The sequence below is a fragment of the Saccopteryx leptura genome, chromosome 3 (genome assembly GCF_036850995.1).
Source record: "Saccopteryx leptura isolate mSacLep1 chromosome 3, mSacLep1_pri_phased_curated, whole genome shotgun sequence".
Lineage (NCBI taxonomy): Eukaryota > Metazoa > Chordata > Mammalia > Chiroptera > Emballonuridae > Saccopteryx > Saccopteryx leptura.
In genome coordinates, this window is record NC_089505.1 from 213951241 (window position 1) to 213978144 (window position 26904).

The 26904-nt window shown below is 36.5% G+C and overlaps 1 protein-coding gene across 7 annotated transcripts in view; it reads left to right on the forward strand.

Annotated features, from left to right (window-relative positions):
* Window positions 1-26904, forward strand: part of IL1R1 (interleukin 1 receptor type 1) — a 135724-nt gene that overhangs the window by 81018 nt on the left and 27802 nt on the right. For all 7 annotated transcript variants that reach the window (XM_066377493.1, XM_066377497.1, XM_066377492.1 and 4 more), the window contains 5 exons: window positions 38-104; window positions 7843-8077; window positions 8186-8375; window positions 9228-9396; window positions 11199-11264. In XM_066377493.1, coding sequence (XP_066233590.1) covers window positions 44-104; window positions 7843-8077; window positions 8186-8375; window positions 9228-9396; window positions 11199-11264 — 721 coding nt within the window. In that variant the 5' untranslated portion in view covers window positions 38-43. The remainder of the gene's footprint in view (window positions 1-37; window positions 105-7842; window positions 8078-8185; window positions 8376-9227; window positions 9397-11198; window positions 11265-26904) is intronic.

Consider the following 26904-nt stretch of genomic DNA (forward strand, 5'->3'; position numbering starts at 1 on the left):
TTTATTTTTTGTTTTTCCTCCATTCCTGTTTCTCTAGGAGAATATGAAAGTGTTACTCAGTCTTGTTTGTTTCCTAGCTCTACTGATTTCTTCTCTGGAGGCCGGTAAGTTAAGCATTTCTGTGTATTATTATTGGTTTAGATTATTTGAGCCAATAAGTCTACCCTTTGCTGAGGAGACCTGCGTGTGTTAGAGTGTGCCTTCAATACTTAATGCTGTTTACAACTCTGCTTTCAGCTTTACTTCCTGCTTGTGTTTGACCTTAAGGTCATCCATATTTAAGTGACTTGTGCCTTCTGTGGTTTTCCCTTGGCATGTACACAGCCCTGCATACATATGCACACTTCTGAATTACCCAGGAATATATTAGAGCTTTTCAAATCTCCCCATGGGCATTTAGTTCCCCAGATCTTCCTTTTTCTTTTGGCCAGACTCTTTGTGTCAATTGGTATCATGGCTTCAGGCAGCTTCAGTGTTAAACAGTTGCCATTGATTGGTATTTTTAAACAAACATTCAAGGAGTAGGACTTTTCCTGTGGAGCTCTGAGTCAGGACAATAACAACACCATTCTGTGAGTGTGACTTTTCCACAGAACTTCCAGTCATGCCAAATTGTGGAAATGCTCAGGAATGGGACATTGTAAGGGCCCCTAAACCTAGCGTGCTCTTGCAAGCCTGCTGGTTTTCACAGCTGTTGGGAAGGCTGCTGCTTTTCAAGTTTATAGTGGAGCTGGAAATAGAGGAGGACAAGAGTAATTTAAGTTACAAAACCACAAATCCTGCGGTTCTCCAGAGATTCGGCTGTTGCTGGTGTTTTTTAAAATAAATGTTCTCATTGTTGCAACCTATTGATTTTGAAAAATTTCCAGTCTTTTTGTTGTTTTTAAGGAGGAATGAATTTATGGAGATCTACCATTTAGAAATCCTGCCTCAAAAGCTCAGAAGTGTTTTGTTTTTTGTGTTTTATTTTACATAAGGATAGCCATATTTTTTATAAGACTGTCTTTTCTCCAGTGAACTTCCTTCATGCCTCTGTAAAAAAAATCAGTTGAATATGTTTGTGTAATTTATTTCTGGGACCTCTGTTCTGTTCAGTGACCTACTTAGCTTTATGCCAATACTACACTGTCTTAATTTGTATGGCTTTATAATAAATGTTGCAATAGGCAGTATAACTCTTTTAATTTGGTTCTTTTTAAAACAAAGTTGTTTTGACTAATTACATATAAATTTTAGAATCAGCTTATAAATTTATATAAAAATGCCTGCTCAGATTTTGATGGGGATTGAGTTGAATATAATCAATTTGGAGACAACTAACATCTTAATGATATTGAATGTTCTAATCTATAAACAGATTATACAGGGAGGGGTTCCTCAGGGTAAGACAGTCTCGACATATGATATTTCGAGTTTATGATGCTCACTCCCATAAAAAGTTTAAAGTCTCAACTTTAAAAAATTGAGACTTGAGTGTTTTGGCTTACACCATTAGCATTGTACTTACAGACCATGTGGGTGAACTACAATAGTTTGGTTTTGTGCAGTGGAAGAATACGCAGTATTCTTTTTCTGTAGCTTAGTTGTGTTTTTTGTTCTAGATTATGATTTTACAACTGTGTTAGGATAGGTAAGTGGCTTAGGCTAGGGTGTGTTTCAACTTACACCAAAATTCGGGTTACGTCACTGTTGTAGGAATAGAACTGTGTCTTAACCCGAGGACACCTTATATATTTCTCCATTTATTTAGATGGTGTTTAATTAATTAATTAATTAATTAATTTTTTGTGTGTTTAATTTATTTAAGCACTGTTTTATACTTTCAATTGGATAGGTCTGATGCATATTTTATCAGATTTATCCTTAATTATTCATACCTTTTGATACCATTGTAAATGGTATTTTTTAAGATTCAGCTTTTCATTGTTCTTAGCTAGTACATGCAAACCCATTCAATTTAGCATACTCATTTACATTGCAATTTATTCTTCGAGGTCTTCTGTAGATTTCATAGTATATTCCACATACATGATCCTGTTGTTTCCAACAAATAAAGCCATTTTACTTTATCCTTCAATCTGGATGTCATTTATTTTTTTCTTGCCTTAATGTACTAATTAGATTTTCCAGTACACTGTTGAATAAAAGTGGTTAGAGTAAACATCCTTACCTTACTCTTAAGCTTAGTATATATGAGAGCTGTAGGTTTTTCATAGCTGTACTTCATCAGGTTCATGAAATTTTCCTCTATTCCTAGTTTGCTGAGAGTTTTTATCATGAATAGATATTGGATTTTGTCAATTTCTCTGCATCTACTGAGATATTATATAGTTTTTCTTTTAAACTCTGTTAATATATGGAATTTCATTGATTGAAGTTTTTGAATGTGAGTCCAACTTTGCATTTCTAGAATATTATATACATCATAATATATTATTGTTTTTGATATGTTGTGGGATTCAGTTTGCTAAACTGTTTTAAAAAGATTTTGCATCATTGTTGATGATGAAGATTGGCTTATGTTTTATTTTATTTTATTTTCTTGTAATGTCTTTGTTTGGTTTGGTATTAGAATAATGTTGACCTCATAGAGTGAATTGAAAAGTGTTACCTAACTCTTCAATTTTCTGGAAGAGTTTGTGAAAATTGGTGTTGTTTCTTCTGTGAATATGCCAGTGAAGCCATCTAGGCCTGAGATTTTCTTTGTGGAAGGTTTTAGCTATAAATTTATTTTCTTTAATATCTATAGGACCATTCAGGTTATTTATTTCTTCTTGAGGGAGCTCTTATATTGTCTGTGCCTTTCAAAGAATTTGCTCATTTCACATAAGTTGTTGAATTTATTGGCATAAATTTGTTCTTAACATTTTCTTATTACCCCTTTAAGACTGTTTTAATGAGAGATATCATCTCTCTTTCTTCCTGGACAGTCTGGCTAGAGATTTAACCAATCTTAATGATTTTTTGAAGGAACTTGCTTTTCGTATCTTTGATTTTTCTCTATTGTTTTTTGTTTTCCATTTCATTGATTATCTCTTGGATTTATATTATTTTTATCTTCTTATTTTGAGTACAGTTCTTTTTCTCTCATTTATTAAGTGGAAATTGAAGTCGTCACTATGAGATCTTTTTTCTGATATAAGTATTTACTACTGTTCGTTTTTCTCTAGACTATTTTCATTACATACCATTAATTTTGACATGTTGTGCTTTCCTATCATTCAGTTAAAATACTTTCTATTCTCTCTTTTTATTTCTTCTTTGATTCATGGGTTATTTAGACATGTGATTTTTAGTTTTTTTATGAATAATACTTTTTATGATTGCATTCTGCATACTGTTAAAGTTATGTTCTAGTCTGCTGGTACTTGATGGAGCTGATAATTTAGAACAGTATGGTGTCCTAGTTGACAGTATATATTTTTTAAACATTTAAAATGTTTTCTCAAATATACTGGGAATTCCTAGACATCTTTCTGTTACTGGTTTCTAATTGAATCCCATTGGCACCAAAGAATATACTTTGTCTAATTTAAATCCTTTTAAATGTATCAGTTATTGGGTTATGAGCATGAATATTACATATCTTGATAACTTTGTTGTGTTTATTTTAAAAATGTGTATTCTGCTATTGGTGGGTAGGATTTTCTATAAATATCAATTATGCCAAATTAGTTGATATATAGTTCAAATCTTTTATATCATTCCTGATTATTTATCTAATTGTTCTACTTATTTATCAATCACTGGAAGTAGGGTATTGGAATCTCTGACTATAATTGTGGGCTTCTCTATTTCTCCTTGCAGTCTAGCAGTTTTTGCTTCTGGTATTTTGAAGCACTGTTAGTAAGTGAGTAAACATTTAGGATTACTATGTACTTCTGACGAATGACTTCTTTATCATGATAATAACCTTCTTAACTTTTTTTTTTTTTTAACAGAGACAGAGAGAGTCAGAGAGAGGGATAGATAGGGACAGACAGGAACGGAGAGATGAGAAGCATCAATCATTAGTTTTTCATTGCGCGTTGCGACTTCTTAGTTGTTCATTAATTGCTTTCTCATATGTGCCCTGACCGCGGGCCTTCAGCAGACTGAGTAACCCCTTGCTGGAGCCAGCGACCCTGGGTCCAAGCTGGTGAGCTTTTTGCTCAAGCCAGATGAGTCCGTGCTCAAGCTGGCGACCTCAGGGTCTCGAACCTGGGTCCTTCCACATCCCAGTCCAACGCTCTATCCACTGCGCCACCACCTGGTCAGGCATAACCTTTTTTTTTTTTTTTTTTTTTTGTATTTCTCTGAAGCTGGAAATGGGGAGAGACAGTCAGACAGACTCCTGCATGCGCGCGACCAGGATCCACCTGGCACACCCACCAGGGGGCGACGCTCTGCCCACCAGGGGGCGTTTCTCTGTCACGACCAGAGCCACTCTCGTGCCTGGGGCAGAGGCCAAGGAGCCATCCCCAGTGCCCAGGCCATCTTTGCTCCAATGGAGCCTCGGCTGCGGGAGGGGAAGAGAGAGACAGAGAGGAAGGAGAGGGGGAGGGGTGGAGAAGCAGATGGGCTCTTCTCCTGTGTGCCCTGGCCGGGAATCAAACCTGGGACTTCTGCATGCCAGGTCAACGCTCTACCACTGAGCCAACCGGCCAGGGCCAGGCATAACCTTTTTAACTTTTTAAAATTAGTATTAACATTCTATATTCCCCTCTGCTTTTTAAAAAAGTTTTTGATGTATGTGTATCTTTATATTTAATTTTGTTTTATTGATTGCTTTTAGAGAGACAGAGAGAGAGAGAGAGAAAGAGAGAGAGAGAGAGAGAGAGAAAGAGAGCATTCATTTGTTGTTCCACGGGTTGTACATTCATTGGTTGCCTCCTGTATGTACTCTGACCAAGGATTGAACCCACAACCTTGCTGTTTCTGGATGATGCTCTAACCAACTGAGCTAACTGGCCAGGGTCTGTATCTTTATACTTAAAGTTTGTGTAAGGCCTGACCAGTGGTAGCTCAGTGGATGAAGTGCCGGTTTGAAACCTTGGACTTGCCTGGTCAAGGCACATAAGACAAGCCATCAATGAACAGCTAAAGTGAAGCAACTATGAATTGATACTTCTTTCTCTCCCTCCCTCCCCTATGAAGTCAATAAATAAAATCTTTAAAGAGTGTGTGTGTTAGGCAGCATACAGTCGAATCCTTCTTACCTTATCTAATCTGACCATGTCTGCCTTTAGGTAGGGGTGTTTAGACCATTAAAACTTTAAAATATGATTATTAATATGTTTGAGTTTAATTTTAGGACCTTGTTATTTTAGTTTCTATTTCTCTCATAAAATCATTGTTTTTTCTCTTTTTGCTGCCTTTTGGATTGATTGAGGTTTTTATATGATTCATTTTATCTCCTGTGTTGGCTTATACTAGTAACTGTTTTTGTTCTTGTTTTTTAAATAATTGCTCTTGGGATTCTAGTGTCCATTTCTTTTTATCATTGTTTACCTTTAAGTAGTACTATATCATTTCACATATGGTATGAGAAACTTAAAACAATATACATCTTTCTAGATCTTGGCCCTACTGTTTCTTTGCATTTTACTACTTTATATGTTATAAATTTCACAATACATTATTATTTTTGCTTTAAAAATTCAGTTATTTTTAAAAGGATATAAATAATAAAAGAATTATTTTATAATTACCCATATAGTTAATATTTCTGGTGTATTTATTCTTTGTGTAGATTCATTTTTTATTGACCTTATTTTCTTTATTTCTGAAGGGCTTCTTATATTTTTCTGATAGTACAGATCGATTTGTGATGAATTTTTACAGTTTGTATAAAATATGTAAGAAATTTTATTTTGCCTTTATTTTTGAAAGATACTTTCACTGAATATAGAATTCTAGGTTATTTTTTTTCTTTCAGTACTTACCTTTATTTTTGTTTCCTTCGGCCTGTTGTGTTTCTGACAAGAAGGCCATATCCTTTTCCTTTGTTTGGCAGAGTTTCCTTCGTGCTTCTTTTGCTTGGGCTTTATTGTGATTTTGGGGTTTGTGAGTTCCTTATTTCAAAATATCTTGAAAAACTTTAACCAGTATGTCTTCAAATACTTTTTATGTTTCATTCACCTTTCCTCCTTTTCAGGGATTGCTATTACATGTATTGAAGTTGTCCTACAGCCAACTAACGCCCTGTTTATTTTGTTCTGATATTTTTCTCTCTGTGTTTAATTTTGAATAGTTTCTAATGTCTTAAAGTTCACAAATCTTTTCTCCTGAAATGTCAAGTTGGCCATTAATCACATTGAGTGTTATCTTTGTAAGTCAACATAGTTTTCATCTCTAGAAATTTGCTTTCAGTATTTTTTTAAAAAAAACTCTGATGTCTGTTCTCAACATGTTTGATTATCTTGAATAAGTAGAGTGCAGTAGTAGTAGCTATTTTAGTTTTTCCATTGATTAATTTGTCATCTCTTTCATTTCTGGGTTTATATTGATTATTTTCTACTTTTTATTGGTTATATTGTACTGCTTCTTTGCATGCCTAGTAAACTTTGATTAGATATTAGACATTGTTATTTTTGCCATGTTGGGTGCTAGATATTTTTGTATTACTAAAAAATGTTCTTGGGTTTGTTCTGTCACAGGTTTGTTACTTGATTCTTTTGGGTATTTAAAAAATTATTTTTTCATTGATTTGAGAGACAGTGAGGAAGGGAAAGAGAGAGGTTGGGGAAGGAAGAGAGAGAGAGAGAGAGAAGCATTAATTAGTTGTTACATTACACTTAGTTGTTCCATTTAGCTGTGTACTCATTGGTTACTTCTTATATGTGCCCTGACCAGGGATCAAACCTGCACCCTTGGTGCACTGGAACAGGGCTTTTTCCACTGAGCAGCTCAGGCAGGGCCTGATCCTTTTAGGTCTTTCTTTTAAATTTTATTAGTCATGATCAGAAAAAAGTTTTATTCTAGGCCTAATTTGCCCCACCTACTGAGTCATAGTCCTTCTGGCTATTCTACTTTATGTCCCATGGTTAATGAAGCTTTCCATTCCAGTTGTTAACAGCAACTATTTCCAGAATGGTGTGTGTTCCAGGTATTATATACTCTAATTCTTTTGACAGTTCTCACTCTGGTGGGAAGTTTTATTATAAACTTATACTAAGCAATACTCAACTGAAACCTGAGAGACGCTCTGTAGATCTCCAAAGTGCTTGCTCCCTTCCTCTCTCTTTCCCTTTTCTTCTCTCAGTGTAGTGCTAATCTTTTTGGTATTCTGCTCTGCAAGCTTTTGGTTCACCTGGATTCCCAGCTCAATTTCCTCAACTCAGAGAACAATGGACTTTGTCTTTGATTTCTCCTTGTAATATCATTGCTTTGAATCTCTCTAGGCAGTAATTTGGAAAAATTACAGGACTTGCCTCCTTTCATTCCATCCCTACTGGTATCTATGTCCTTTGTCCAGAGGCTCAAAGTCTTGAACACTGTTGTTTCATATCCTTTGTCCATTTTTCAGTTGTTCAGGTAGGAGGGTAAGTCCAGTCCCTGATACTCCATCTTGTACTGAAGCAGATCTTTTGCCTGCTACATTTTCACCAGTTTTTAGATGAATTAAGAGAGGAGGAGAGATTAAATTACTTTCTCAGGGCACTCAGGTAGTAACACAACTGGATTTGAATATAAATATTTCAGACTTCCACGATAAGGCTGTTAAATCAAAAGGATGTTAAAACTCTCATAGTTCATATAAACTGATGTATTGAATACTTGATATGTTTCTATATAGATGTTACAGTAAGAAATATTGACAAATTTCATACAGAATTTGCTTTTCCTTTCTCCTTTTTAAAGGTGAATGTGAGGAACGTGAAGAACGAGTAATTTTAGTTTCTTCTGCATATGAAATTGATGTTCGTTCATGTCCTCTTAACCCAAATGAAAAAAAAGGCACTATAAATTGGTATAAAAATGATAGCAAGACATCTATATCTACAGAGAAAGACTCCAGAATTCATCAGCACAAAGATAAACTTTGGTTTGTTCCAACTGAGGTTGAGGATTCAGGACATTACTTTTGTGCAGTGAGGTAAGAAAGGAACTAATGTGTTACAAACATATGTTTTATGTATCTACAGTAGTTAAAAACGGAAAAATCCTTTAATGGTGCTTAATTCTTCTATTTTGATTTGTTTAGTAATTCAACTTACTGCCTCAAGATTAAAATAACTGCAAAATTTGTACAACATGAACCTGACTTATGTTATAGTGCACAAGCTTTATATACACAGAGACTACCTATTGCAGGAAATGGACAACTTGTTTGTCCTCATTTGGATTCCTTTAAAGATGAAAACAATAAGTTACCTGAAATACAGTGGTATAAGGTAATATTATATTAAATATACTTTTTACTTTTATTAAATATATATATATATTTTACTTCCCCAGCTAGTACAATATCTTTCTGTCATAGACAATATGTTGAATCTGCAAAGTACTTTTACATTTGGCATATTGTTTTCTTTGAGTGGTGAAACTTAATAGGCAATTTTAAACAAACGTTGTAAAACTACATATATTTTATTTGCAGCTTAATTAAAATCTTACTTTTTTATTTTTGTTTAATAAGTTTTTGTTGAGAAGAGTATAGTAAGAATAAAAAATTTAAAGAAAAGACTGAATATAAATTATAGCATTTTTAAGAAATAATTATTTACTACAAAATATATTCTTTAATGTTTTATTAAAAATATCAAGTGGTCCTTAAATAACTTGGTAGTTTCTGTAACAGTCTTAAAAGTGATGGCTAGCACTGCATGGAACACATCATGTTTGGTACCTTGGACCTACCTAGTTAGTTGGAGCTTACTTGGGAATGCAATCTATGAAGGGTAAGAAACTCAAAATCAATAATATAAGTGAAGAAAGAAAGTGCAGCATTACAAAGAAATTATAGTGTGTTTTCTTTTTAATGCCAAATAAATTTGTCTTTAAAGGGCAAGGCTCATAGGCCTAAACATTTAATATCCTAAGATTATAATTTTGACATTTGCCATAAAATTGCAATATTGAAACTTGTATGCAAGGAACCTTTCTTTGAATATCTATGCATATTTGTGTATATATACTTATAAAATATACATGTGCTGATATGAAAACAATGGAATTTTTTTTCCTGGCAGACTAGAGAAAGTTATTAATTGGTTGCAATATTTCATTCCTGTCATTTTATCTAGGATTGCAAACCTTTACTTCTTGATAATATAAACTTTGTTGGAGAATCAAGTAAACTCATCATCATAAATGTGACTGAAGCTCATAAAGGGAACTATACTTGTCTTGCGTCCCACACCTACTTGGGAAAGCAATATCGCATCACCCGCGCTGTAGAACTTTTAACTCTCGGTGAGTCCTAGTTTCAGTCCTAGGAAATTAAATCTGGGCAGGCCCAGAGACCATGATGCTGATACTGCTTTCGCTGTCAATGAAGGAACTGAGTCTGTGAGAAGCTATGACTAAATCCATGGCTTAAGCCAAAGGTCACATGGTTTTAGTTTTTGTTGCTAAATAGTATGTACATTACTTTCATTCCTGCTTCAGATGCAGTTCTAATTAAACATCAATGTGAGCTACATTTTCAATGGAACTAGGAGGCTCATTCTTTGAGATGGCTAAAGATGCTTCTTTCTGAGAGTTCTGGGGCTGGTTGCTGGCTGGTATATGAGGATACTCTGATGACCTTCCCTTGGGGAATCTGAGTGTTTAGCGATGAGCATGGTGGCATGGATGCTAAGGGGCTTTGGAATAAGTTACGCTTCCAGAATCTACCTCTTGGTAGATCCCTGTAGCCCAGTTACTTTACATATCTAAGCCTCTGTACAAAGATGGTACAACTTTTCCAAGTTGTTGGAAAGATTAGAGATCAACTGTATGGTTATGTGTCTGGTGCAGAACAGATAAGCAATCAGTAGATATATTGATAATTATTCTTGTTAATTTCTGGAGGCTTTTAATTCTCTAATAACCATGTTTCATATTAAAAACTATTTCACAACAAAATGCACTCTTACAAATTACCTAGGGATGGGAAGAATGTTCAACCTTTCTGTAAGTATCAGATTTTGTTAAGTATTCAGTAATATACAAAGAGTTACTCTAACCAGGGGTTTGAAAGTAAAAGGGGTCTCTATTAATAATTATGCTGGGACTACAGGCATAAATAGGGAATATCCCAGAGTCACCCAGAATATGATTGCCTACATCTAGATGAGCTTTCGCAATTGTATAATAATTTACGTTTTCCCAAAGTTTATTTTATTAAATCAGAGTTAATTTCTATAAGCTATTTGAGATTTTAGTAGCCTTTCTCTGGTCATTCTAAGGCTCTGGTTTTTTTCTTGAGGTATAGAAACCAGACCAACAGATATATTTTTTATCTCCTTTTCTGATTCCTTATGTAGAAATAATATACTTAACTATGGATGAGATAATTTTTATTTTCTTCTAAAGGAAGATTCATAGCTATTTATTAAACAGCTACTCTATGCCAAGCACTGTTCTAGGTATATATTAGCAAACAAGAGCCAGTATCCTGCTTTGATGGAGCTGGCTTGTTTTTATGTTTTGTTTTTGTTTTTGAATACTTGACATTCAAGTTTGTAGATTCTCAAGATTGGCCATGGGTTATCCCTTAAAGCCAATTTTCTTGTAAATAAAATTCAGAATAATTACTGGAGCTACTTAATATTTGTATGCCTGATAATAAATACTGCCAAATTCCTTGACATTCTACTCTTGCATTATAATTAAAAGTACTGATTATAACAGGTCCAACACTGGATGACCCCTCTGGGGAGTAATGCTCCACCCATGGAAGTACCTGTCCACTTGTTCCTGATTTGCTCTAAGAGAGGCATTGTCTGGAGCCCCAGGCCCTGGTGTTGTGTGTGGTTTTCTGTAGCACCAACCTCCATGGGTTCAGAAGGGTGTAGGCTTTGTAGTGGGTATTCATGTTTTTTCTGTGGCTGCATGTTGCCCTCCTTCCTTCACCTCTTGCCTTCTCTCCAGCCTTAAATGCTCTATGCACTTGAGAGAATATTTGCCTGGATACTGTGTAGTATATTTTGGTATATTTGTCCAAGTGTTGTTATTAATTGAGATTCTGATCTATACAAGACTGAGAAACACTATGTATGTTTTTCTTTCAGAGGAAAATAGGCCCATGAGGCCCGTGATTGTTAGTCCAGTTAATAAGACGATGGAAGTGGTCTTAGGTAAGTGGCCTCCAATTGGTATGCTGAAAGAATTATTTTGAATTCAAGGCTAAGATAAATTATACTTTTATGACACATAACTTGAGCTGTTTACTGGATATATCTATAATTAGAGAGACAGTGGCATAGATTATGTCTAACTGTTTCTTTGGATTTCTTGTTTCTTATGGCACAAATCTTATCTTTTATGATGAACCCATCCTTGCTTTCTTGTGGAAACTTATTACTCATGAAAACAGTTGCTAAGGGCCAATATTAGCAGACCTAGGAATGAGAAGTATAATTTATTTGGCACACGATGAATCTCTTACAAGTAGATTTAAGCTTTTAGGCAGAAGAGTAAGACTACAGGTCAAAAAGATAGTCATTTTACACCTGGGGCTTAGGGGCAGAGACACACCCACCACCTTTCCTAATCCCTGAATTGCTGCAGGCTCTAGATCAGGGGTAGTCAACCTATTTATACCTACCGCCCACTTTTGTATCTCTATTAGTAGTAAAATTTTCTAACCGCCCACCGGTTCCACAGTAATGGTGATTTATAAAGTAGGGAAGTAACTTTACTTTATAAAATTTATAAAGCAGAGTTACAGCAAGTTAAAGCATATAATAATAATTACTTACCAAGTACTTTATGTCGGATTTTTGCTAAATTTGGCAGAATAAATCTTTATAAAACAACTTACTATAGTTAAATCTATCTTTTTATTTATACTTTGGTTGCTCCACTACCACCAGCCATGAAAGCTGGAATGCCTACTAGTGGGCAGTAGGGACCAGGTTGACACCACTGCTCTAGACTCTACCAGAGGTTTATTCAATGGTTCGGCCCAACAAGCAGCCAACGGACTGGCTGCAGGAGGTGTTACTCAGGGAACTTTGGCCTTTTAAGTGGACCTTCCCCCCAGGCCCAGAGTGGGTAAAAGCCAGCCAAGGTGTGCAGCTTTGTATTTCCATGTGCACCTGGGCCCAGCAGCGGCAGCCACAAAATCTGAATTGCTTGTAGCTCCAAGAAAGTTGCTGAGGGCCAGTCATGGGCAGTGTCTTCCACTGGTCTGTACTGGGTTCCTAACAGGGAAGCCCAGGGATGGCACATCCAGTGGCCAGCTGTAGAGAGCATTGGTTCAGGACCTAACAACCCTTGTTATAGTGGTATCCTAAAGAAGGGCTTTTCACACCTGACCCAACTGATGCGAGTTCCGCTCTCTGTGATCAGCACTGGCAGAGTGGCTCATGTGCATTGGATAGGGTGGAGCTTCACAGTTAGCCAGCCTGGGTGCTGGATATCCTACTTGCTGGGCTAAATTCCACAAGAGAAAGGGAGACAGGCTTGGAGTATGTACATTTAATGTGTGGGTCCCTGTAAGCCTATTGTTGGATCTGGTTGAGGGGCTAAGCAACTTTCTGGGGAGGCACAGTCAACCCCCAGGAGAGGACTCTCTCAGTCTTCCTCCCTGGGACCAGGGTCTCACCAGCTTTAAAAACTGCAGAGGGGACTGTTGGCCACACTTGATCTGAACCTGCTGCTCAACTTGTTGGGGAGAAATAAAATTTGAGAATCCAGCAATGGCTGAGGGATTAAGCTCTGGAGGAGAGGCCAAATTGCCTGGACTGAGATCCTGACCAAGAGACCCCTGAATTAGGGGGTCCCACTAACATTGTATTCCCAACCTCAGTTGCCCTAAGCTACCAAGCATGCAACCTGTAGAGGGGTTGGTTTGGTGAGGCCTGTATGATCCCACACTACAGTCTTTCTACAGAAGACTCTGTGGGAAGACCAAGCAGCTGCCAGAGGAAGAGGAACAGCTGAAAAGTGGAGACAGATCTTACAGAGCTTGGGGCTTTTACAGAGCTGCTGTCATCTCTAAGCAGGAGGTAGCTGATCCTTATACAAAGGTTGGTCCCTCCCACACTACCCAGGCACAGAAAATGTAGACACAAACAGCTTAAAGAGCCATAGCTGCAGATAGGTAGCCCTCAGCGGGTTACAAACAACAGATGACACCAACCCAAGAAGATCTAGAGCCAACACAACTGGTAGTGGGTGGCAGACACCACAAAACACAGACTCAGCTACACAAGCAGCAGGCCCAATGGAGGAGTCTAGCAGGCACCAGACACTGTGAAGAATAAATACGCTCAACAGGACAGACATTGCACAGTGTGTAATACACATGATCAAAGTTAACTCTTAGATCCAGCCAGCCTGAAGTGATAACAGTATCCACAAAAGGACCAATAGCATTCAATACTCATATATAGCAAGAGGGAAAATAGTACCCACAAGAAGTATTCCTAAAACAAGGGGAACAGGTGTCTGGGAGGTCAGTACCACTGAGCTCATCTTCTTCATAAAGACACCACAAAACTTTCAAAGTCAGTGCTACCTAATACACAGACAAAATGGCAAACAGAGAAATGGGACTCAAATGAATCAACAAGAGAAATCCTTCAAAAACAAACAAAATGAAATGGAAGTAACCAAACTATCAGATGTACAGTTTAAAATAATGATTTTTAGGATGCTTAAGGATCTTAGCGCAACAATGGATGGATGTAATGAGCACCTAAATAAAGAGATAGCAAGCATAAAAAAAGACATTAAAATTATAAAAAAGGACCAGTCAGGACAAATACAATATCAGAAATGAAGACTCAATAGAAGGAATCAACAGCAGGCTAGATAAAGCAGAGGATCGAATCAGTGATTTGGAGACCAAGATAAACAGAAGCACAGAAACAGAGCAACAAAAAAGAAAACTAGCTCAAAAAGACTGAGGAAATGCTAAGAGAGCTCTGTGACAACATGAAGAGAAACAACATATGCATCATAGGGATTCCTGAAGAAGAAGAGAAAGAACAAGGAATAGAGAAGCTATTTGAAGAAATCATAGCTGAAAATTTTTCTAAACCGATAGAAAATGTCACACAAATTTAAGAAGCACAGAGAGGCCTGACCAGGTGGTGGCACAGTGGATAAAGCACTAGACTATGATGCAGAGGACCCAGGTTCTAAACACAGGGGTTGTGGGCTTGAGCATGGCTCATCTGGTTTGAGCAAGGCTCACCAACTTGAGGCCATGGTTGCTGGCTTGAACAAGGGGTCACTCAGTGCGCTGTAGCCTCCCAGTCAAGGCACATATGAGAAAGCAATCAGTAAATAACTAAGGTGCCACAATGAAGAATTGATGCTTCTCATCTCTTTCACTTCCTGTCTGTCTGTTCGTATCTGTCCCTCTCTCTATCTCTTTCAGTCTATGTCACACACACACACACACACACACAAAAAGCACAGAGGGTCCCATTAAGAGAAACCCAAGAAGGCCTACACCAAGACACATCATAATTAAAGTGCCAAAATTAAGAGACCAAGAAATAATACTAAAAGCTTCAAGAGAAAAGCAGTTAATTACCTACAGAGGAGCCTCCATAAGGATGATATTGGACTTCTCAACAGAAACAGTTGAGGCCAGAGGGATTGGCCAGAAATATTCAAAGTGATGCAAAACAAGAACCTACAACCAAGACTTCTTTATCCAGCAAGGCTATCATTTAAAATTGAAGGAGAAATAAAAAGCTCACCAGACAAAAAACAACAACAACAAAATAATTACAACCAAACCTGTACTGCAAGAAATGTTAAGGGGCCTGCTGTAAAAAGAGCAAAGGAAAAACAGAAATTGAGAAAAAGAGGATTGTAGATTTAAAAGATAAAATGGCAATAAATAAATACACATCAATTATAATTTTAAATGTAAATGGATTAAATGCCCCAATCAAAAGACATAGGGTAGCTGCATGGATAAGAAAACAGGACCCATACATATGCTGTCTACAAGAGACACATCTCAGAACAAAAGATACATATAAACTGAAAGTGAAGGTATAGATAAAAGTCTTTCATGAAAATGGGAATGTAAAAAAAGTTGGGGTATCAATAATTATATCAGACAAAATAGACTTTAAAACGAAGGCTATAGGAAGGGATAAAGAAAGTCACTATATAATGATAAAGGGAGCAACCCAACAGGAGGATATAACCATTGTAAATATTTATGTGCCTAATATAGGAGCACCTAAATATATAAAGCAGACTTTGATGGAAATAAAGCATGAGATCGACAGCAATACTATAATCATAGAGCATTTGAATATCCCACTAACATCAATGGATAGATCCTCAAGACACAAAATTAATAAAGAAGCAGTGCCATTAAATGACACACTGGATTTAATTGATATCTTCAGAGTTTATCACCCCAAAGTAGCAGAATATACATTCTTTACAAGAGCTCATGGTATGTTCTCTAGGGTAGACTACATGTGAGGATACAAAACAAGTCTAAATAAAATTAAGAAGATTGAAGTCATATCAAGCATCTTCTCTGCTTACAGTGGCATAAAACTAGAAATCAAATGCAATAGAAAACTGAAAAACATTGAGACACTTGAAGGCTAAATAGCATGTTATTATTAATAAGTAACAAATGTGTTAACAATGAGATAAAGAAAGAAATAAAAAATTTCCTTGAAACAAATGAAAATGGTGGACATACAACAAATCAAAATTTATGGGACATGGTAGTCCTGAAAGGGAAGTTCATAGCATTACAGGCATACATTAAGAAGCAAGAAAAAGCTCAAAAAATAAAAATTAAAAAAAAGACAACAATAAGCCTAGACTCAATCAGCTCTATAAACAATACACCCAAACATACAGACATAATGAGAAGACAGAGAAATACAATCCAAATGAAACCACAAGAGAAACCTTCAGGAAATGAACTGAGTGATATGGAAATAACCAAACTTCCAAATGCAGAGTTTAAAATAATGATTGTAAGGATGCTTAGGGATCTTAGAACAACAATGGATGGTCATTACAAACACCTAAATAAAGAAATAGCAAATATAAAAAAGGATATTGAAATATTAAAATAGAATCAGTCGGACATGAAAAATACAATATCAGAAATGAAGACCGCAATGGAAGGAATTAAAAATAGGATGGATGAAACTAAGGATTGAATCAGTGAGTTGGAGGACAAGATGAATGAAGTCATGGAAGCATAGCAGAAAAAAGTAAAGAGACTCAAAAAGTCTGAGGAAACTCATAGAGCTCTGTGACAACATGAAGAGAAATAACATCCACATCATAGGGGTTCCTGAAGAAGAAGAGAAAGATCAAGGGATAGAGACTTTGTTTAATCATATCATAGCAGAAAACTTCCCTAAATTCATGCATGAAAAACTCTCACAATTCAAGAAGCACAGAGAACTCTATTAAAGAGAAACCCAAAGAAATCTACACCAAGACACTTCATAATTAAAATATCAAAGCTAAGTGATAAAGAGAAAATATTAAAAGCTGCTAGAGAAAAAAAGCTATCACCTACAAAGGAGCCACCATAAGCATGACATCCGACTTCTCAACAGAAACACATAAGGCCAGAAGGGAATAGCAAGAAATATTCAAAGTAATACAGAACAAGAACCTACAAGCAAGACTTCTTTATCCAGCAAGGCTATCATTTAAAATTGAAGGAGAAATAAAAACTTTCCCAGACAAAAAAAACAAAACAAAACAAAACAAAAAAAAACCCTCAAGGAATTCATTACAACCAAACCAATGCTGCAGGAAATGTTAAGGGGCCTATTGTAAACAGATCAAAGTTGGAAAAGAATAGAGCAAAAGAGGAATACAACTTTAAAGAATAAAATGGCAATAAACAACTACATTGTTTATCAATGTAGTTGATACATTGATACATTATCAATAATAACCTTAAATGTAAATGGATTAAATGATCCAATCAAAAGACATAGGGTAACTGCATAGATAAGAAAACAGGACCAGTACATATGCTGTCTACAAGAGACACACCTTAAAACAAAAGGTACACATAGACTGAAGGTAAAAGGAAGGAAAAAAATATTTCATGGAAATGAAAAAAAAGCTGAGGTAGCAATACTTATATCAGACAAAATGGACTTTAAAACAAAGGCTATAAAAAGAGATGAAGAAGGCCAATACATAATGATAAAGGGAGCAATTGAACAGGAAGATATAACTATTATAAATATCTATGCACCTAATATAGGAGCACCTAAATATATAAAGCAGACTTTGATGGATATAAAGGGTGAGATCAACAGCAATACTATAATAGTAGGGGATTTCAATACCCCACTAACATCACTAAATAGATCCTCAAGAAAGAAAATTAACAAAGAAACAGCAGACTGAAAGAACACACTAGATCAACTCGATTTAATAGATATCTTCAGAACCTTTCATCCTAAAGCAGCAGAATATACGTTCTTTTCACGTGCTCATGGTACATTCTCTTGGATAGACCACATGTTAGGGCACAAAAGTGGTCTCAACAAATTTAAGAAGATTGAAATTATATCAAGCACTTTCTCTGATCACAATGGCATGAAACTAGACATCAACCACAACAGAATACTCAAAAATTCTCAAACACATGGAAACTAAAGAGCAGGTTGTTAAATAACAAATATATTAACAGTGAGATCAAAGAAGAAATAAAAAAGTTCCTAGAAATGAATGATAATGAGCATATAACAACTCAAAATTTATGAGACAAAGCAAAAGCAATACTCAGAGGGAAGTTCATAGCACTACAGGCACACTTTAAGAAGCTAGAAAAAGCTCAAATAAACAATTTAACCCTGCATCTAAAAGAAGTAGAAAAAGAACAGCAAGTAAAGGCCAACTGTAGTAGAAGGAAGAAAATAATAAAGGTCAGAAATAAATGACATAGAGGCTAAAGAAACAATACAGAAGATCAATGAAACCAGGAGCTGGTTCTTTGAAAAGGTAAACAAGATTGATGAAACTTTAACTAGACTCACCAAGAAAAAAAGAGAGAGGACTAAATTAAATAAAATATGAAATGAGAGAGGAGAAATAACTGACACAACAGAAATACAAAATATTGTAAAAAAAATACTATGAAGAACTGTGTGCCAAAATATCTAGACAACCTAGATGAAATGGACAAAATCCTTGAAACATACAATCTTCCAAAAATCAATCTGGAAGAATCAGAAAACCTAACCAGACCGATTACAACAAATGAGATTGAAACAGTTATCAAAAAACTCCCAACAAAGAAAAGTCCTGAGCCTGATGGCTTCAGAAGTGAATTCTACAAAATATTCAAAGAATAACTAACTTCTATCCTTCTCAAGCTATTTCAAAACATTTAAGAGGAAGGAAAATTTTCAAGCTCCTTTTATGAGGCGAGCATAATTCTGATTCCAAAACCAGGCAAAGACAACACAAAGAAAGAAAATTATAGGCCGATATCCCTGATGAATATAGATGCTTAAAATCCTCAACAAAATATTAGCAAACTGGATCCAACAATATATATAAAAAAATCATACACCATGATCAAGTGGGATTTTTTCTGGGGAGGCAAAGCTGGTACAATATTTGCAAATCAATCAATGTGATTCATCACATAAACAAAAGGAAAGAGAAAAACTACATTATAATATAAATAGATGCCGAAAAAGCATTTGATAAAATCCAGCACCCATTTATGATCAAAACTCTCAGCAAAGTGGAATACAGGGAACATATTTCAACATGATAAAGGCTATCTATGACAAACCCACAGCCAACATTATACTTATTGAGCAAAAATTAAAAGAAATCCCCTTAAGATCAGGAAAAAGGCAGGGGTGCCCCCTTTCACCACTCTTATTCAGCATAGTTCTGGAAGTCCTAGCCACAGCAATCAGACAAGAAAAAGAAATAAAAGGCATCCAAATGGGAAAAGAAGAAGTAAAACTATCATTATTTGCAGATGATATGATATTGTATATAGAAAACCCTAAAGTCTCAGTCAAAAAACTACTGGACCTGATAAATGGTTTTAACAAATTGGCAGGATGTAAAGTTAATACTCAGAAATCAGAGGCATTTTTATACACAAACAATGAACAGTCAGAAAGAGAAATTAAGGAAACAATCCCCTTCACTATTGCAACCAAAAAATAAAGTACCTAAGAGTAAATTTAACCGAGAAGATTAAAGACTTGTACTCGGAAAATTATAAAACATTTATAAAAGAAATCAAGGAAGATACAAACAAGTGGAAGCATATACTGTGCTCATGGTTAGGAAGAATAAACATCATTAAAATGTCTATATTACCCAAAACAATCTATAAATTCAATGCAATACCCATTAAAATAACAATGACATACTTCAAAGATATAGAACACATATCCCCAAAATTTATATATCTTGTAGCAATATTTTTGCCTATTTATCCCCATAGGCAAGTGAAATAAAGGACAAATTTAAAAAATTAGACTATATCATATGAAAAAGCTTTTGCACAGCAAAAGACACCATAAACAAAATAAAAAGACAACCCACACAATGGGAGAACAGATTTGCCAGTATATCTGATAAGGGGCTAATAACCAAAATTTATAAAGAACTTCTAAAACTCAACCAGGAAGGTAAACAATCCAATTAAAATATGGGCAAAGGAACTGAGTAGACACTTCTACAAAGAGGACACAAAGATGACTAATAGGCATATGAAATAATATTCAACGTCATTAATTATCAGAGAAATGCAAATTAAAACCACAATGAGATTCTACCTCATACCTGTCAGAATGGTGCTCATTAAGAAATCAATGCACAATAAGTGTTGACTAAGGTGTGGAGGAAAGGGAACCCTCCTGCACTGCTGGTGGGAATGCAGACTTGTATAGCCAGTGTGGAAAACAGTATAATTTCCTCAAAAAGTTAAAATTGGAACTGCCTTTTGACCCAGCTATCCCACCTTTAGAAATACAGTGGTATCTTGAGATACGAGTTTAATTCATTTTGTAGCTGAGCTCGTAAGTCAGTCAACTCATATATCAAATTTCTCCCTTTTAAAATAACTGAAATAGATTTAATCCATTTCAGCCCTGTAAAGCATCCCCAAACCATCCTAAATTATGAAAAGACTTATTTTTAATTAAGGAACACACATGTATACCTTACCAATCCATAACAAAATATATGAAATAAAAGAAAAAAAGTGTTATTTATTACTGTATTCTTACCTTGGAGACAGACAAGTGCAGCTAACAGAGGTGAATGGCAGAGGAGAAGGGAGGGAGGAATGGATGCAGGCAGTGTAGACACGTAAACTAAAACTGCACTTTCTTAACACTAAATGTAAACTAAAACTGCATTTTCTTTACTTTAAACAAAACTAAAACTGCACGTTCTTTACTTAAAATGAAACCACAATTCTAGCCAGAGCAATCAGACAAGACAAAGAAATAAAAAGCATCCATATCGGAAAAGAAGAAGTAAAGGTATCACTTTTTGCAGATGATATGATCCTATACATTGAAAACCCCAAAGAATCCACAAAAAGACTACTAGAAACAATAAGCCAATACAGTAAGGTCGCAGGATACAAAATTAACATACAGAAGTCAATAGCCTTTCTATATGCCAACAATGAAACAATTGAGAACGAACTCAAAAGAATAATCCCCTTCACGATTGCAACAAAAAAAATAAAATACTTAGGAATAAACATAACAAAGAATGTAAAGGACTTATATAATGAAAACTATAAACCATTGTTAAGGGAAATCGAAAAAGATATAATGAGATGGAAGAATATACCTTGTTCTTGGCTAGGAAGAATAAATATAATCAAGATGGCTATATTACCCAAAGCAATATACAAATTTAATGCAATTCCCATCAAACTTCCAATGACGTTTTTTAAAGAAATAGAGCAAAAAATAATCAGAATTATATGGAACTATAAAAAACCCCGAATAGCCAAAGCAATTCTAAAGAAAAAGAATGAAGCTGGGGGCATTACAATACCTGACTTCAAACTCTATTATAGGGCCACTACAATCAAAACAGCATGGTATTGGCAGAAAAATAGACACTCAGACCAATGGAACAGAATAGAAAGTCCAGAAATAAAACCACATATATATATATAGTCAAATAATTTTTGATAAAGGGGCCAAGAACACACAATGGAGAAAAGAAAGCCTCTTCAATAAATGGTGCTGGGAAAACTGGAAAGCCACATGCAAAAGAATGAAACTGGACGACAGTCTCTCCCCCTGTACAAAAATTAACTCAAAATGGATCAAAGATCTAAACATAAGACCTGAAACAATTAAGTACATAGAAGAAGACATAGGTACTCAACTCATGGACCTGGGTTTTAAAGAGCATTTTATGAATTTGACTCCAATGGCAAGAGAAGTGAAGGCAAAAATTAATGAATGGGACTACATCCGACTAAGAAGTTTTTGCTCAGCAAGAGAAACTGATAAGACAATAAACAGACAGCCAACTAAATGGGAAATGATATTTTCAAACAACAGCTCAGATAAGGGCCTAATATCCAAAATATACAAAGAACTCATAAAACTCCACAACAAACAAACAAACAATCCAATAAAAAAATGGGAAGAGGACATGAATAGACACTTCTCCCAGGAAGAAATACAAATGGCCAACAGATATATGAAAAGATGCTCATCTTCTTTAGCTATTAGAGAAATGCAAATCAAAACTGCAATGAGATACCACCTCACACCTGTTCAATTAGTTGTTATTAGCAAGACAGGTAATAGCAAATGTTGGAGAGGCTGTGGAGAAAAAGGAACCCTCATACGCTGTTGGTGGGAATGTAAAGTAGTACAACCATTATGGAAGAAAGTATGGTGGTTCCTCAAAAAACTGAAAATAGAACTACCTTATGACCCAGCAATCCCTCTACTGGGTATATATCCCAAAAACTCAGAAACATTGATACGTAAAGACACATGCAGCCCCATGTTCATTGCAGCATTGTTCACAGTGGCCAGGACATGGAAACAACCAAAAAGCCCATCAATAGATGACTGGATAAAGAAGATGTGGCACATATACACTATGGAATACTACTGAGCCATAAGAAATGATGACATTGGAACATTTACAGCAAAATGGTGGGATCTTGATAACATGATACGAAGCGAAATAAGTAAATCAGAAAAAACCAGGAACTGCATTATTCCATACGTAGGTGGGACATAAAAGTGAAACTAAGAGACATTGATAAGAGTGTGGTGGTTACGGGGGGAGGGGGGAATGGGAGAGGGAAAGGGGGTGGGGAGGGGCACAAAGAAAACAAGATAGAAGGTGACAGAGGACAATCTGACTTTGGGTGGTGGGTATGCAACATAATTGAACGACAAGATAACCTGGACTTGTTATCTTTGAATATATGTATCCTGATTTATTGATGTCACCCCATTAAAAAAATAAAATTATTAAAAAGAAAATGAAACCACAAAAACTTAATTGTAAAAAAATGCATTTTCTTAACTTTAAGCTAAAGCTAAGCTTAACATTATGTATTTTTTATTTAATCATCACCTGTTTTTGCCTTTTTGGCTGCACTTTCGACAATTTCACTTGTAGGACTTTTGAATAAAAATCTATCCAAAGAGGTTTGCTTTTGCCTGCCTTTTAAAATGTTACGGAAATGTGACAAACAAGTGTCATTAAAAAGTGCTGAAGCACGACCAGTTGAAACTTTTTCTGGGTGTTTCTTTTCAGTTAAACTTGAAAACTTCTCCCACATTGCCAGCATGTCTTTAATTTCACTTGTAGAAATCACTTCTTCCGACTCCACCTTCTCCTCACTATGAATCTGTTGCATCATCTGTAGCTCCTTCAACTCCTCAGTTGAGAGTTTCTCTTCATGTTTCTCAACGAGCTCGTTTACATCACCCTCATCTACCTCCAGACCCATCGACTTTCTGAGGGACACAATCTCCTCCAACGTTTCTACCTCAGTCTCGGTCTCTGGTTCGAATCCTTCAAAGTACCTGTCTGCAACAACATGGGGCCATAACTTTTTCCATGCCGAGTTCAAGGTTTTTCTTGTAACCTCTTGCCATGCCAAGTCAATAATGCATAAACATATCATGATGTTGTAGTGATCTTCCCAAAACTCTCAAAGGGTTAGAATTGTATTCTCAGTCTCCTCAAAGCAGCAGCGGAACAAGTGCTTTGTATAAAGCTTTTTAAAATTGGAAATGACCTGTTGATCCATAGGTTCCAAGATTGAAGTCGTGTTGGGTGGGAGGTAGAGGACTTTCATGAATTTGCACTCATCGAGAATGTCATCTTCAAGACCAGGTGGGTGGGCTGGAGCATTATCAAGAATTAGTAATGCTTTCATTGGGAGTTTATTTTCTTGAAGATATTTCTTCACTGCAGGACCAAAGATGAGATTTACTCATTCAATAAAAAACTGCTGCATAACCCATGCCCTAACATTGGTGTGCCACATAACCTGCAATTTTTCTTTAAGAATCTTGTGAGTCTTAAAAGCTCAAGGATTTTCAGAATGATACACTAGCAGTGGCTTTACTTTACAGTCACTGCTAGCATTTGCACACAATGCAAGGGTCAGACGGTCCTTCATGGGTTAATGGCCTGGCAGCTTCTTCTCTTCTGCAGTGATGAAAGTCCTCCAGGGCATTTTTTTCCAAAACTATCCTGTTTCATCACAGTTGAACACTTGCTGGGGGATGTAGACTTCCTCTGCGATAAGCATAGCAAAATGTGCAATGTACTCCTCAGTTGCCTTAACATCAGCACTCACAGCTTCACCATGCCTCACCACCGTGTGGATGCCAGATCACTTTTTGAAATTTTCAAATCAGCCGTGACTTGCCTTAAACATATCTTCTGCTGCCTCTTTTGAGGTTGATGGTTCTTCTTCAAGTCGCTGTAAATAATATGTACCTTTTTGCATATTACAGTCTCCATCACTGTAAGTCCTGCCTGCTTTTCTCTTTACCCACACCAGCAGAAGCTTTTCCATTTCTTCATGGATATTTGTTCTTAATTGGGACAGAATTGTAGTTCCTTTCACTGGATTTGCAGTTTTGATGGCATCCTTTTGTTTAAGGATGGTACAAATTGTAGATGTATTGAAGTCGTACAGCCTTGCCAGTTCAATCACTCATACACCACACTCATGTTTTTCTATTATTTCTTGCTTTACTTCTACCGACATCATTCTCTTCTTTTCACCACTGTCCTTTACATTCACTTTCTTCAGCCCCATGATATCACACAAAAAAAGTTAATAAAAAATGCAAAAATGATGCAAGAACGAGTACAGTGTGTGAGATTTTACTTGATTCTGTGGGTAACACAGAAAGAACGAGATGCTGGTGTTGTGCTGCTGGTACTGGACCTATGCGTCAATGTACCAACTAGTGGCAGCTTCCCAAATCATAAATCATACCTCAGAATTTCTCTTGGATCTTGAACAAAAATCCAGACCAAGTCGCAGCTCATATCTTAAAAAAAGTATGTTGGTCTGCTCGTATCTCAAGATACCACTGTATATCCTAATAATACCAAATCACTGATTCAAAAGAAGATATGCATTCTCATATGTATTGCAGCATTGTTTACAATAGCCAAGAATTGGAAACAGCCCAAGTGCCCATCAGTAGACGAGTGGATTAAAAAAAGTTGTGGTACATATATACAATGGAATAATATGTGGCCATGAAAAAGAAGGAAATCTTACCTTTTGTGATAGCATGGATGGACCTGGAGATCATTATGCTAAGTGAAATAATCCAGGCAGAGAAAAACAAATATCATATGATCTCACTTATATGTGGAATTTAAAGAACAAAGTAAACCAAAGAACAGAATAGAGGCAGAGGCAGGGTCACAGGGAGCAGAGGGACAGCTAGTTGTCAGAGGGAAGGGTGATGAGGGAATAGGATCAGAGGAGGTGAAGAAATTAGTGAAATTATATATACATACATAACACATAGATACAGATAACGTTATCTGGACATAAATCCCAAAAGGAAGGGGGAGGGAATTATGGAAGGGGGGCAGGAGGGGTGTAATTGGGGGCATGGGGGTGAGGTGAGGGTATTAAATTGAGTGGGACAATTGAATCCATGTTAACAAAATAAATTAAAATTAATAATTTTTTTTTAAAAAAAGAAACAATGAGTATTTAGAGAAGATTTTAAAGACCTTTAAAACCACTAATAAACTCTCTTTAGAGATAAAAATTATGTAATAAATATTAAAATAAAACTAGTCATTTTAGAAAAATACTGTTTCAAGTTAGTGAACACTTTTTATTTCAGGAATAAAGAAATCTTATAAGCATTTAGAACTGCACTAAGAAATTCAATAGCCACTGCCACATGTGGTTATGTATATGTAAGTTTAAATTACATAAATTAATTCAATTGAAAACTAGTTTCTCAGTCAAGAGTTTAATAGCCATATATGACCAGTGACTACAGTATTAACACAAACAGAAGATATTTTCACCAACACTGAAAGTTCTATTAGAAACTATTGCTCTCAACATAAAAATAGATATTTGTACCAGAGTATCAAAAATCAAGTTGGCATACAGAATTATTTTATATAATAGTAACTGCATTAAGACAATGAACAATTTACAGAGATTTGAAGATGAGAATTTGTGACCTGTGGATTCTGTATTTAGCCAAGTTGTTATTCATGGTAAAAGGTGATATAAAGACATTCTTTTTTTTTTTTTTTTTGTATTTTTCTGAAGCTAGAAACAGGGAGAGAGAGTCAGACAGACTCCCGCATACACCCGACCGGGATCCACCTGGCACGCCCACCAGGGGGCGACGCTCTGCCCACCAGGGGGCGATGCTCTGCCCCTCCGGGGTGTTGCTCTGCCATGACCAGAGCCACTTTAGCACCTAGGGCAGAGGCCAAGGAGCCATCCCCAGCGCCTGGGCCAGCTTTGCTCCAATGGAGCCTCGGCTGCAGGAGGGGAAGAGAGAGACAGAGAGGAAGGAGAGGGGGAGGGGTGGAGAAGCAGATGGGTGCTTCTCCTGTGTGCCCTGGCCGGGAATCGAACCCGGGACTTCTGCACGCCAGGCCGACGCTCTACCACTGAGCGAACCGGCCAGGGCTAAAGACATTCTTAAGCCCTGACTGGTTGGCTCAGTGGTAGAATGTCTGCCTGGTGTGTGGAAGTCTCTGATTTGATTCCTGGTCAGGGCACACCAGAGAGTGATCATCTACTTCTGCCCCCCTTCTTTCTCTATCTTTCTCTTCCCCTCCAGCATTTATGACTTGGTTGGTTGGAACAAAGTTGGCCCCGTGGTGCTGAGGATAGCTACATGTCCTCACCTCAAGTGCTAAAATAGCTTGGTTGTTGAGCAGTGGCCCAAACCATCGCCTGGTAGGGGGGCTTGCCAGGTGGATCCTTCTCAGGGTGCATGCAAGAGTCTGTTTCTGCCTCCCCATCTCTCAACTTAATTTAAAAAGAAAAAGAAAAAAACCTGACTAGGTGGTGCAGTGGATAGAGCATTGGACTGGAATGTAGAGGACCCAGGTTTGAAACCCTGAGGTTGCCAGCTTGAGCTCAGGTTCATCTGGTTTGAGCAAGGCTCACCAGCTTGAGCCCAAGATCGCTGGCTTGAGCAAGGGGTCACTTGGTCTGCTGCAGCTACCCCCCCCCATCAAGGCACATATGAGAAAGCAATCAATGAACAACTAAAGGTGCCACAACAAAGAATTGATGCT